The sequence below is a fragment of the Gracilinanus agilis genome, chromosome 2 (genome assembly GCF_016433145.1).
Source record: "Gracilinanus agilis isolate LMUSP501 chromosome 2, AgileGrace, whole genome shotgun sequence".
Lineage (NCBI taxonomy): Eukaryota > Metazoa > Chordata > Mammalia > Didelphimorphia > Didelphidae > Gracilinanus > Gracilinanus agilis.
This window is the reverse complement of record NC_058131.1, coordinates 307,997,836-308,011,746: the sequence shown is the minus strand read 5'-3', so window position 1 is coordinate 308,011,746 and position 13,911 is coordinate 307,997,836. Positions and strand designations below refer to the sequence as shown.

The following is a 13,911-nucleotide window of genomic DNA, read 5'->3' as shown; positions in this document are numbered from 1 at the left end:
CCTTTGACTATATCTTCTCTTCCTTAAATTTTCTTCCTTTCTCTTGCCATCCCTTCATCTCTTCCTTCCATCAGCCTATGTTTCAGATGAATTGAAGGCAGCTGCCCTGGTCGATGAGGACATGGACCCTGATGAGACTGTGGCAGATGGGGAGCCCTCCGCCAAATATGCATGTCCTGAGAAAGAGTTCAGTAAGACCTGTCCCAGCTACCAGAACTCTCCTGCTGCTGAATTTTCCAGCCATGAGATGGACAGTGAATCTCACATTAGTGAGACCAGTGATCGAATGGCTGACTTTGAAAGCAGCTCAGTTAAAAACGAGGAGGAGAACAAGGAGGTGGCCATCCCGCTGGAAGACTCGGCGGTGTCTGACAGCCTGGAGCAGATGAAGGCTGTCTATAACAACTTCCTCTCCAACTCATACTGGTCCAATCTCAATCTGAACCTGCACCAGCCTTCCTCAGAGAAGAATAATGGTAGCAGCAGTAGCAGCAGCAGCAGCAGCAGCAGCTGTGGGAGCGGCAGCTTTGATTGGCATCAGAGTGCCATGGCCAAGACCCTGCAGCAAGTGTCTCAGAGCCGGATTCTCCCAGAGCCCAGTCTCTTTAGCACAGTACAGCTGTACCGACAAAGCAGCAAGCTTTATGGGTCCATATTTACTGGGGCCAGCAAATTCCGCTGTAAAGACTGTAGTGCAGCCTACGATACTTTAGTAGAATTAACAGTGCACATGAATGAAACGGGACATTATCGAGATGACAACCATGAGACTGATAACAACAACCCCAAGAGGTGGTCCAAACCCCGCAAACGATCCTTGCTGGAAATGGAAGGAAAGGAAGATGCTCAAAAAGTTTTAAAGTGCATGTACTGTGGCCATTCTTTTGAGTCTCTTCAGGACTTGAGTGTTCACATGATTAAAACAAAACACTACCAAAAAGTGCCTCTGAAGGAACCCGTCACGCCTGTTGCAGCCAAGATCATTCCCGCCACCAGAAAGAAAGCTCCACTGGAGCTTGAGCTTCCCAGCTCCCCAGATTCCACAGGTGGGACCCCAAAGGCAACTATTTCAGACACAAACGATGCTCTACAGAAGAACTCCAACCCTTATATCACGCCAAATAACCGCTATGGCCACCAGAATGGGGCCAGCTATGCCTGGCACTTTGAGGCCAGAAAATCCCAGATCCTCAAGTGCATGGAGTGCGGCAGCTCCCATGACACTTTGCAGGAGCTCACGGCCCACATGATGGTGACCGGACACTTCATCAAGGTCACCAATTCGGCCATGAAGAAAGGGAAGCCCATCATTGAGGCTCCTGTCACTCCAACCATCACAGCTCTGCTTGATGAGAAGGTACAGTCTGTGCCACTGGCAGCCACCACGTTTACCTCTCCCTCCAACACACCCTCGAGCATTTCCCCAAAATTAAATGTGGAAGTCAAAAAGGAAGCTGACAAAGAGAGAGTGGTGACTGAAGAAAAAACTAAGGACAAAGAAAAATCGACCGAAGAAGAGGAAAAGTATGACATCTCTTCTAAGTACCATTACTTGACTGAAAATGACTTAGAGGAGAGTCCCAAAGGAGGTTTGGACATCTTAAAATCACTAGAAAACACAGTCACATCCGCTATCAACAAAGCCCAGAATGGTACCCCTAGCTGGGGTGGCTATCCCAGTATCCATGCAGCTTACCAACTTCCAAACATGATGAAGCTGTCTCTGGGCTCCTCGGGGAAGAGCACACCCCTGAAACCTATGTTCAGCAATAGCGAGATAGTGTCCCCCACAAAGAACCAGACCCTGGTATCTCCACCCAGCAGCCAAACCTCTCCGATGCCAAAGACCAACTTCCATGCCATGGAAGAACTGGTCAAGAAAGTCACAGAGAAAGTCGCCAAAGTCGAAGAAAAGATGAAGGAACCTGAGGGGAAGCTCTCCCCGATGAAACGGGCCACCCCTTCCCCGTGCAGCAGTGAGGTGAGTGAGCCCATCAAGATGGAGGCCTCCAGCGACGGCGGGTTCAAGAGCCAAGAGGATAGCCCCAGCCCTCAGAGGGATGGGTGTAAGGAGAGCAGCCCCCTGGCAGAGCCAGTAGAGAATGGCAAAGAACTGGTGAAGCCTATGACGAGTGGCTTAAGCAGCAGTACAGCTATCATTACCGATCACCCTCCCGAGCAGCCCTTTGTTAACCCCTTGAGTGCCCTCCAGTCCGTCATGAACATCCATTTGGGGAAAGCGGCCAAGCCCTCCTTGCCCGCCCTTGACCCCATGAGCATGCTCTTCAAGATGAGCAACAGTTTGGCGGAAAAGGCTGCGGTGGCAACCCCACCTCTGCAGTCCAAGAAAGCAGACCACTTAGACCGCTATTTTTACCACATCAACAATGACCAGCCCATTGACTTGACAAAAGGAAAGAGTGACAAAAGCTGTTCTTTAGGTTCAGTGCTCTTGTCACCCACGTCAACATCCCCCGCCACCTCTTCATCCACGGTGACAACGGCGAAGACGTCGGCCGTCGTGTCGTTCATGTCAAACTCGCCGCTCCGTGAGAATGCCTTGTCAGATATCTCTGATATGTTGAAGAACCTGACAGAGAGCCACACGTCAAAATCTTCCACACCTTCTAGCATCTCCGAGAAGTCTGACATTGACGGGACCACGTTAGAAGAGCCCGAGGAGACGACCCCGGCCCAGAAGAGGAAGGGACGCCAGTCCAACTGGAATCCCCAGCACCTGCTGATCTTGCAGGCCCAGTTTGCCGCCAGCCTCCGACAGACGTCGGAGGGGAAGTACATCATGTCGGACCTGAGCCCCCAAGAAAGGATGCACATCTCCAGGTTCACGGGCCTCTCCATGACCACCATCAGCCACTGGCTGGCCAATGTGAAATACCAGCTCAGAAGGACAGGGGGAACGAAGTTCCTCAAAAACTTGGACACTGGCCACCCTGTGTTCTTTTGTAACGACTGTGCGTCACAAATCAGGACTCCTTCCACGTACATCAGTCACCTGGAGTCACATCTGGGTTTCAGATTGAGGGACTTGTCCAAACTGTCCAACGAACAGATTAACAATCAGATAGCACAAACTAAGTCCCCGTCAGAAAAACTGGTGACATCATCTCCCGAAGAGGAACTGGGGACTTCCTACCAGTGTAAACTTTGCAATCGGACCTTTGCAAGCAAGCATGCCGTTAAACTTCATCTTAGCAAAACACATGGGAAATCGCCAGAGGATCATCTCTTGTATGTCTCAGAGCTCGAGAAGCAGTAGCATTTGCTTTCGATTAAAATGACTGTAATTTGCTTTGAGGAAAACTGTCAAAGGCACCTTAAAGCTACTATTTCCTTCTTGGCACATGTTCTTACTCTAACGGCAGAGAATCACTCTGGGCTGAACTGTTTTGTATAACTGTACAGTGTTTAATAGAGGCGCATAATCAGCTGTTGTTACTGGTAAAATATGAAGGTTAAAATGCAGTGGTAAGTGTTTGGAACTTTGTGTAAATTGGATTTAGTTGTGGGCATCCCTCCGATGCTTCAAGCTGCATGCATTAACAGACAGTTTAATTAAGCATTTATAAGGAAATCTGGCACACTTTTTCCATGTGACCCGAGTGTGTTGGCATTTCTCACCCTTTAATCTTTAGCCCTCTGAGTACTTTGAAGCACTTTTGCATTAATTTGGTTAAAAAAAAGAATAATAATAATAATGATAATGTATGGAGCTCTGTTTTTTTTTTAATCCTTACCAGCTTAGTTATAATTAATAATATGAACCTCCATTTATGCAGGTCTGCAGGGGTATACCAAGCCTTGAAATTAAAAAAAATATTATTTTCACATTGAAACATAGATGTATATATTGTATAGATTTCAGACTCTCTTATGAAAAAAAAATGTGATCGTGGTTAAATGACCTTTTTTTCTGCATTTATAGCAACAGTGTTTTATGTATCTGCTATGCTCTGGGCATAAGCTGTGCCTATGTATAGTGTATATTTCTCTCCCTTCTTTTTTTTTTTAGGTCTATTGTTTTTTGTTTTTGTTTTTACATTCAAACATTGTAAATTATACAAAAGATACCACAGATAGCATTTATAAAGTATGCAGAAACATTATTCTAAAAGCAAAGTATGATTGTTTTGCTATACAGTACATCTATATTGATAGAGGTTCATGTTTAAATTATGCATATTTATTAGCATCATGTTATCCTTTGTTTTGAGCAGTCTGATAACAGAGGCCAGGGAGTGCATCCGTGGCGAGCATCATAACTATTTTGCACATGATTTTTAAAGGTATTTATTAGAAATCAAAGGAAGTTCAAAACAAACTCAGTGCTCAAAGGGTTAAGTCTATTTGAAAAGGAAAGAAAAAGAAAAACTTGTACTGTATTTCCTAAACATTGATAAAGCCTTTAAAATGTTTGTACTGTAACACTTTGCTTAAAAGTTATGAGGCATTCTGTGATACAACCTCTTTTACTTATTTATAAGTCTTCTTGGTTGCTATTTCATATTGTAGAATGCCTTTTTATTTCAATTGGTAACTTTCTGTTTTGTTCTGCCTAATTATTCTCCCAAGATTCCATACTCCAGCTTTATCTTTAGGCATATGAAAGGTAACCCGTGGTTACCGGCACACTAAGTGATTCTGTTCGTCTCCATTTTTGGCAGTTAATTTGCAGAAGTAACTGACAGCTGACACCATATGAGAATCTATGTATAAAATATTGGCATGTAAACAGCACAGACCCTGTAACGCACTCTGTGCCCTGTTTTGTTGTTGACAATGAAGCACCATTATATGACTCTTCATATAACCTTTTTTTCTACTGCAGCATTAAAATTGTCTTTTTGCTATAATTTTGTGTTGCGTTCACAATTATGTCTGAAATGTGCTACGACTAACGAGCACATTAAAATTAAATTGTATGCGATCTGTTTATGACTGAGTAGGTTTCTGTGTCTGCCAGGTGCTGGCAGTCAAAAGCTGCACATACATCAATGGAGTTTTAGTGAACTTTGGCTTTGAAAGAGCAGGTTGGCACTCATTCAGAGGCTGCATGGACAGAATTCCCTCCCCACCACTGCAGCCCCCCTCAAAACAAAAACAAAACAAAAAAACAACAGAAAGAAAGAAAATGATAAATGAATGTTCTGGTGCCCCTTTTCACATCAGGTGAGATGGAATCCGAAGGTTGGGGGAGGAGGGGAGGCAGAGCAAATAGAGTTTTCTTCAAGCTGTAAAAGGACCCACTCCTATGCAGATGCCAAAGGGTCCTTCTTGAATGCACAGACTAAAGGAAGGAGAGCTGTTGATGGTGCTGAAGAGGAAAGAGAGCAGCACATAGGTACAGCACAAGTGTTCTGCAAGCATTCACTTCTTCCTTCCGGGTCAGGAATTCTGTTACCAAGAAGGGAGAGCATAGCAGTTCTAAGCAAGGGAAACTTTGGCCCTTCACAGCCCCTGCCTCCACTGTACCGAATCAGCAACCGAGAGCAAGAGAACAGGAGCATGAATCCACAAGCCAAAGAAAAACCCAGAGCATGTCTATGAAAATGACAAGCTCTATTTTTTTATTAGCTCCAGCAAATCATGCCACCAAAACACTGGACGCATAATTTAAATTTGTAAAATATCTTTATTACTCGCTAGATATCTATATCTGTGTCCATATCTATATATCTATATCTATATAGCTTCTTTTCTGGGCTAGCTAGAATTATACACTAGAAATGCTTTTATTCCATGTAACCTGGTATCATATAAATGAGAAATTTATTCCAGCCACATCATTTATTAACTTGAGTGTAAAAAAACCCTTTATTTATTAAAAATTAAATGGATCCCTTTCAAATATGTTTAATAATATGCCTATTTTCCCTTCTTTCTCCCTCCCCACTTTTTGTTAAATTGAGTGCAAAATTTCTTTCCAGATTTAGCTTAGTAATCCATCTCTCTGAGATTTACAAAGGAACTTCAGTCAATTTCAACACTGATTTTTATCAAACCGAATGAATAGTACTAGTTTTTCTCTTGTCTTGCTAGTGAAGTTGGGCTCTTTCCACTTCTCAGAACTATGGAATCTGAAAGGGAGTTTCTTTCATTGAAGAGCCTTTTGTTTGTTGTGCTTACTTTAACACTTTGAGGAATCAGATTGGGTCTTCCAGACTACAAAAAAAAAAAAAAAAAAAAAAAGGCAGAGGGTACCCAAAGAAGGAGATGGAAAAATAACTTCAGAGAGGGCTGAACAGAGTCACCCTAGGGGGAGTGGATCCTATCTGCGAGGGTCCCCCTGGATGGTACCTGGTTGTGTGCGTATCGATGACATTTTCTACCAGTGCCTTTGGGATCTGTAATTCCAGGAGCCCATATTTCCACTCTTGAATTTTTCACAGGTTAAATATAGCATCGGTTTATTAAAATCCAAAGTCCTGAGTATAACAGATTAAGCTGACAACACTTACATCATAAAGAGGGCCCATTTGGCTTATAAAGAGGTGGGGATTCATGCAAATGACTGCTGTCCCTCCTTTCTACAGTTTGGGAGAAAATCTGACACTTTCCCCCAACTCCCTCCCTTCCCCCCAAATTGTTTTACTAATTGTTCAAACTTGGCATAATGGCAAAGAGAACAGGAGACATGACCCCATTCAACAGAGCCAGATAGAAACCCCTGCAATAAGTAAAACTGGAAAGACAGGTGGCCACTGGATTTATTATTGGTTCCCGAAATTCATTTTATGTTCAGAAAAATGTGGCAACTGAGGATCCACAGTGATTAATGCAAACCCTGCCCACTGGAATGGGAGTCCCCAGTGCCCAGAGCCTGCCTGCCCTTGAGTTTATTTCTCCATTCTGAAATACAGGTGTGTTTACTCAATACCAACCCTTGGAAGGTCTGTTCTCATTCAACCTCATTCCTTCTTCTTGTCCGCTGGCACCAAAAGGCCTTGAATGAGTATGCATTTTCCCTGGCTATTATAATTGGAGATAAAATTCCATTTCAGATCTTCCATGGTTAAGTTTCTAATTTTCTTTTATACTTATTTCCCTCTCTTGACTGTAAATAGAAAATACAAAAGGAAGAGAAGAACAAAACATTTAAGGGTCTTTAAATGGCCTGGGGGAGGGGACCTATGAGGAGAGGAAAAAGGGTGAGATGGGGGACTGCTAGCTTTAAATCACAGGTGTATAAAGGTGACCCTGACCTAACCCCACCCAAGAAGGGGCTTGTTGCAGTCTACTGTATATCTTCCAGCCATCACATTTACGCAGTATCTTAAAATAACATTTGTGATAAATGTGCAATTTAACTAATTTATGGTGCTATGATGTGCTCAGGGCTACATGCAAGATGAAAATCTTAAATGGGGCTTGAACAGCTCACTTCACAACAAGAAATCAATATGCCAGATCTTAGAGAGCAATTCGCTGGAGTCAACATTTAGCAAAAATATCAGTGATGTATCTTTAAGTTTTAGGCAGCAGGAATTCTATAATTAACTGAAGTCTTACATGTAAGTTGGAGAGGTTGACTATGACAAGGACCTAAATCTTCCCAGCATCTTCATTCTATTTTCTTTCTGCTAGGAAAAAAAAAAAAACAGGAAGATAGGCTCATCCCATTGTGACCAGGACATTCTCTTTGCTCTCTGTCAGGGCTGGACTATTTTGCATTATATGAAAATTGACTACATAGTCTTGGGGTTGCTGCTGCTCATGAAAAAAGAAGGGAGTCTCCCTTAGTGTCTCAGTCAGGATTGAAAGAGTCCTGACTTTTAGTTAGGAATCACCCCATCTCTAGATTTCACTGCACCAAACAGCTTCCTGATTCCTTGCGGTTCTGTAAAGTTGTGAGAAAATACACACAAAGAAAGGGAAGCTTTTTAATTCTGGATGGATTCAGCAGGAGCCCCATTTTTTGAGTGAAAAAAAATATTAATGAAATAGAGCTATGTAGAATAGAGAGTAGGGTGCTGAATGGAATACCAAGGCTAAATCTATGAAATCTGATATTAAAAACTGTTGTCCCCAGAGATTTTAAAGTTACCTAGAAAAGAAGAAACTCCACACCACCACCACCCCAATTTTTTTTTTCAGATTCATCTGAACGGCTCTTTTTTTTATTGGACTAATGTGATAGCATTTTATTCTGTTGACAATTTAGAACTGAAATAATACACTTTGCATTTTAGGAGGCAATCATAAAAACAAAGACACAGAAACCCCAAAAACGGCTCTTTAATGAATTCTTTAACTTAAAAAAAAATAGCTATTATCCTTTCAGCTAATGGAAACATTGCCATTTTTACTCTTTTGGTAATAGAAACACTAACCTTTCTCTCCCTGGGGAATTATTAGTAAACACATATAATCTTATTTGGTAAAGGAAACCTGTGTGTTTTTTGCTCCTGGGATTTAATGCCACAGTGTACTTTACTGCCTTTGGGTGACCCGGGGAAAATAACGGAAATTCAGCAACCATTTCCCTCTCACCAGCCTTACACATAAAGGGATGTGAGGACAGAGGGTGTGTGAGCCTTTGCAAAAATATCAATCCTAAAGGAATGACATTCACTTTAAAAAAAAAAAAAAGGGAAAGATTCTCGAGCCTTTTCTTCTTGGGCATAACACTGCACACAGAATTTGTTTCCAGAATTTCCTTTAAATGGTTGGGAAGGAGACAGGGAAATAATCACCAAAGCCCAGCTTCCTGAATCACAGAAATCAAATTCAAAGTGAAGAATATCCTCAGCTCTTACTACATAGTAGTAATTAAATCCCGGCATTTGCTTCAAGAAAGGTTGCTTGCATTTTCTATACTAAGGTGAGTGACTTCATGAGCTGCTTTTCTGTAAGTCTAGCACCTAGCAGGAGCCTCGCATGCTGTAGGAGTTTAATTAATGTTTGTTAAATTCAATAGAACAAACCAGAGAAAAGCTCTGTTTGACCCACATTTGCCAATTTGGTCTCCCAGAGGGTTTAGTGAAACGAGACCCCACTTTTTTCAGAGGATTCCCAGAGGCAAGAAGTCACACTCCAGTGTAGTCTGTGATGTCTCTGAAGGTTCCAAAATAGGAAAAAAAAATACTTCCCCACAGGGTCCATTAAAATGACTGCTCTACCTAAATATCTCTTGTTCATAAAGCTGGAACTGTTGCATTAACAGAGTTGCATTAACTCCGTCCATTGGGGTTGCATCAAAGGGTTGATGCTATATCTCAGAGGTAATTAATTCCCCCTGCCAGGAGGTGTAGTAATGATTTTTTTTCACCAGATCTGTGTTTTTACTGGGGAGCAGAGCTCCTATGAGAAGACTCATTTGAAGAATGCCACGTGGCATCTGGTCTTCCGCTTATCACTTGATAGTCATAGGGCATGGAGCTCCTACTCTGGAGTCAAGAAGCCCTTGCACTGAAACTCTAATACATTGTATGACCTGGGAAATGTTGAAGAGCAATAATAGACTTGGTGTCAGAAAATCTTGGTTCAAATCTTTATTTGCCCATTATTATCTATGTGAAATTGAGCACATCTCAATCTCTGGGGCATTTTCTTCATTAGTAAAATTAAGAGGTTGGGGCAGATAATTGACTCAGCAGATTGAGATGCGTAGAGATAGGAGGTCCTGAGTTCAAATTTGGCCACAGACACTTCCTAGCTGTGTGACCCTGGGCAAGTCACTTGGCCTGCATTCCCTATCCCTTATCATTCTTCTACCTTAGAACCAATATGCAGTATGGATTTTAAGACAGAAGGTAAGGGTTTTTTTTTTAAACTTAAATTAAATTAAGAGGTTAGGCTAGATGGTTTCTAAGGTCTCATTCAGCTCTAAATCTATAATCATATGACTTAGCCTCCCAGTGCCCTAGGCAACACTGAAACTCTTAAGGTGAAGAAAGAGGTCTAAATCTGCTTTTGTAGAGGGAATTTCCTCACTGAAGGTGCCCTATTCCAATTAAAGCACTGATCCAGGTTAAGGGGTGAGGAAGCGGGGAACCAATTATCCTCTTGAGATAACTCCATTGGAGAAATAATTCCTATTCAACCTACAATTTCCAATATTAAGAGTTTATCAATGTCAGGTTCTCACAATGGAAGACCAAAGAAAATTGTTTTTATTTGTATATGGTATTGTTTCAAGTAAAATTATTATTCTATGATTTTTCACAAAAGATTCCTGCTGTGAAGATATTAGTTAGACTTGAGGGGATGCTTTTAGGTAAATGTCCACGATAAAGAAGCAATTAGCAAATAAATAAAGTAGAACAATTAATAAATCCACAAATTATATTTTTCTCCATATTTTAATTCTTCAATTCATTTGTGTTTATAATTTTTTAAGGAAGAGCCTATGCCCTGATCACAACAATTAGTTAAAGAATATTTATTTAGCCAAAATGTGAGAATTAAAAGGTAAACATACTCTTGGAAATGTAGCATCAGGCTTAGCCAATACTTACATATGTTAACATACTTCTAGTAAAGGACAAAAGCTCTACTCCCAATAATTATACTTGAAAAGAAATGGGAATTGGACCCTAGCACATGACTTTATTTGCTGGAGAACTAGCATCAGCTAGAATCCTTGATGCATATGGTAGGCTTAGCCTTTGATTCACAATTTTCAGTCACCATTTTGGCTTGAATTCTCATCCAGGGTTATTAAAAATTCACAACTGATGACATTGTTAGTTGGTCTCTTAATTTTCATAATCTGGGACTTGGAGTTTTCAACCCAATAATATCTTCCTCCAAACTCTTCCCTACACTCAAAAATTGGGGCCTTGGTTTTTCACCCATGTACCTTTGCTCCTCAAAAAGGAGTGATGTGATATCAATTTCCTTTCTTTTCCCTTCTCTGTTTAAGGTAAACAAGTAGAAGTTGGAAATACTCCCCCCACCCTCTTTACCTTGGTTTAAATTAACAATGAAAAATACTTCTTTATTAAGCTTCAACATATCATTTCCATTTTTTTTTTCCACAGCGAGAACCCAGGGACACATTTATAGCCATCATAATTGTGAGTTAGTGACCTTTCTAGCCAAGTGAAATGAAATTACTTGAAAATGAAATTCTTTTTAATTGGAGCATTTAATGTGGGGGAGGGCTATTCCCCCCTCCCCAATGTAGTTCCCCTAGCCCCTTTCCAGGAGATCATCTACCCATTTGAACCTGGGATGGAAGGGGTGGAAGGTGAGAGAAGGAGAATGAGGTAGGTGTGTCAGGAAGGACTCATTTTCTTAGTGTTTTTTTTTTTTTAACTGGAGGTACAGTAGCTGTGGTTCCGCCTCAGTGACCAGGAAACCGAGTCGGCAAAAGCTGAAGGACTTGGCTCCTGAAAGGCTCATCAGGACTTGTCATCGCTCTAATGAATATCATTTAAATTGCTTTGTATATTGGTGGAGTTTGGATGTCGATTTAATTTGTGCATGTGTTTGAGTTCTTCTGCTTGGCTAGGCTAACAGAGAAGCTGAGGCCTAATGAAAACTGAGCTGGTGACAGTATGATGAGCTCCAACCCAATCAAATGGGTTTGAAGGGTCGTTGTGACAAGGCTCTTTAAAAAAAGTAGTTCTTGGTGGAGGGAAAAACATACATGCATACACATATACAAACATACATGTATATGCTTATATATGTATCAGGAGGCTGGAACTGTTTGATTTTTGTGCAATTACTTTGGACTCACAAGGAAACTTTCCTTCAACTTGGAATGACTGGAAGAGAGATAACACCATATAGGACTATGGCTTGGGTCTCAACAAGAGTTCAGCCTAATAATTGGGTTTAGAAGGATAGATCCCATTTCTTCTCCCCATTTGATTATTCCAGGTATTGGAAAATTATTCTAGGTGAAGGACCAAATGGTCTGAGGTGGAATCACTGGGTGGGAGGTGAGAACAAAGGAAGAATGAGCTTCCCTGAACCTACTCTAAAAAGAGTGGATGTTCCATCTGGTCCCCAATAGGGGTAATCACTACTTGAACACTCCTCACCTTCAAAGAGATCCCATTAAAATATATTTCTCTTTGTCCTCAATTTCAGCCAGAGGACTGATATTTTCTTACATAAGCATAATACCCTACACATTTCAAGTCATTTTAATATCCCTTTTTTCTTTTGCACCTTACAACATTTCTATTGAAGTTAATAGGGTAGGATTTATCCATATTTTGCAATTGGGGAAACTGAGGCCCAAAAAGGTTTGAAGTGCCTGGCCTAGAATTGGATTTATTAAATTATGTGTCAAAGGGGGGCAGCTGGGTAGCTCAGTGGATTGAGAGTCAGGCCTAGAGATAGGAGGCCCTAGGTTCAAATCTGGCTTCAGACACTTCCCAGCTGTGTGACCCTGGGCAAGTCACTTGACCCCCATTGCCCACCCTTACCACTCTTCCACCTATGAGCCAATACACAGAAGTTAAGGGTTTAAAAAAAAAATTATGTGTCAAACCTCTTCTCATCTCGGGCTGTGCTAGGCTCTTGACGCTCAGTTTAGTGTCTTTTGTATCCCTTTATTCGCCAATATTGATCCTCTATAAATATCCTTAGGTTGATTAGAGATCATTTTTGGCCCTGTTGAACATAATGTGATGGGATTTCTCTTTCCATCCAATTGCCTAATCCCATATTAAAGGTATGGCTCAAAATGAGGACCAACACATTCTATCCTGTGCCTAAGTTTTATTTTGTTTTGTCTAAATTTAACAATGAGGGCCAAAGCAAAGACCAATGATTATCAGAGATAATTATTGGAGCAGAATCTCTGGCCTTGAGCACAGCTATTAACACATGAAGGCACTGGTCAAACTGAGCACTGGATTTTCATGAGTGTGCTTTCCTGTTCAAGACTTGCATCGCACCTTTCACTAACCAATACCTTCATTTAAGATACAAATTCTTACTCATACTAATAAATATGCACAATGCAGGCTTACAAGTAAATGTGGACAATTCAGGTGTTTGCTAATGTCATACAAGAACATCCTTTCCTCTCTTTACCCAGGCCCTATCAGTTTGCAGAGCCAAGATTCGCTGGGACTACCCATCTGTTGGATGCTAGTCTTTGGTTTGAGGCTTTCAATTCAATTTGAAATGGTCTCATAATCATGAAAATTTGGGTTCAAATTATAGCTCTGACACACACACACACTGTCTGTGATTATGGGCAAGTCGCTTAACTTCTCAGGTCCTAGGCAAAAACGATAGGACTAAATTGCAGAATAGACTCCACTCTGTTCCCCAGGTGGAATTCTCTATATCACTGTAATCCTAGGACCCCCTTATGTTCCAGACACCATGCTAGCTACAGTGACATAAAGACCAAAGCAAAACAATTTCTGCCCTTAAGGAGCTTATATTCTACCAGTCTCATTCCTTTGAAAATGAGAGCCTCCATTCAGGCATATGAATGGGAAGTTCTACATGAGCACATTTTTTTAAATAGAGTTGGGGGGAAAAATAGTGGTCTGAGCTTGTGGACACGCCCTAGTGATCTAGACCTAATCTGTCCAGAAGAAGAGCCTGTATTCCTGGTCCATGGCAACTTTCTCAGTACGTCTTCTGAATAATAACAGCCTATTCTAGGCACTAGGTTGATTTCTTCAGGTATATATATGTACATGCATTCAAATTCACACTATTTGAAATTATAAATATGTAAAATATGGTTAATGATTCTACCACAATGGAAATATGCACTATGAATTCAAATAATATAACCACTTCAAAGGATTCACTATTCTCACTAATTAGGATTTAGCTATATTACATGCATAAATATAATACACATTATATATAAAATATACATTTAATATCTACAGAGAGAGATGGAGAGAGAGACATGGGACAGGAAAGAGACAGAAAAAGAGATATGAGAGACAGACAGAGAGGAAGACA

General features: G+C 41.1%; 1 protein-coding gene across 1 annotated transcript; it reads left to right on the top strand.

The window, feature by feature from the left end:
- Positions 1–211: 211 nt before the first annotated feature.
- Positions 212–3,277, top strand: TSHZ3 (teashirt zinc finger homeobox 3). The gene is made up of 2 exons (XM_044661439.1): positions 212–2,446; positions 2,510–3,277. Exons 1-2 carry the CDS (start codon positions 248–250, stop codon positions 3,275–3,277), a joined length of 2,967 nt encoding a protein of 988 aa, XP_044517374.1. The 5' UTR covers positions 212–247.
- The last annotated feature ends 10,634 nt before the right edge of the window (positions 3,278–13,911 follow it).

What these genes read in the sequence shown, in the direction of transcription:
- TSHZ3 (XM_044661439.1), top strand. Translation starts at nt 248, where the DNA reads ATGGACAGTGAATCTCACATTAGTGAGACCAGTGATCGAATGGCTGAC. An exon ending in AAAGCTGTTCTTTAGGTTCA is followed by an intron (nt 2,447 to 2,509) that starts GTGCTCTTGTCA and finishes ACAACGGCGAAG; the next exon opens with ACGTCGGCCGTCGTGTCGTT.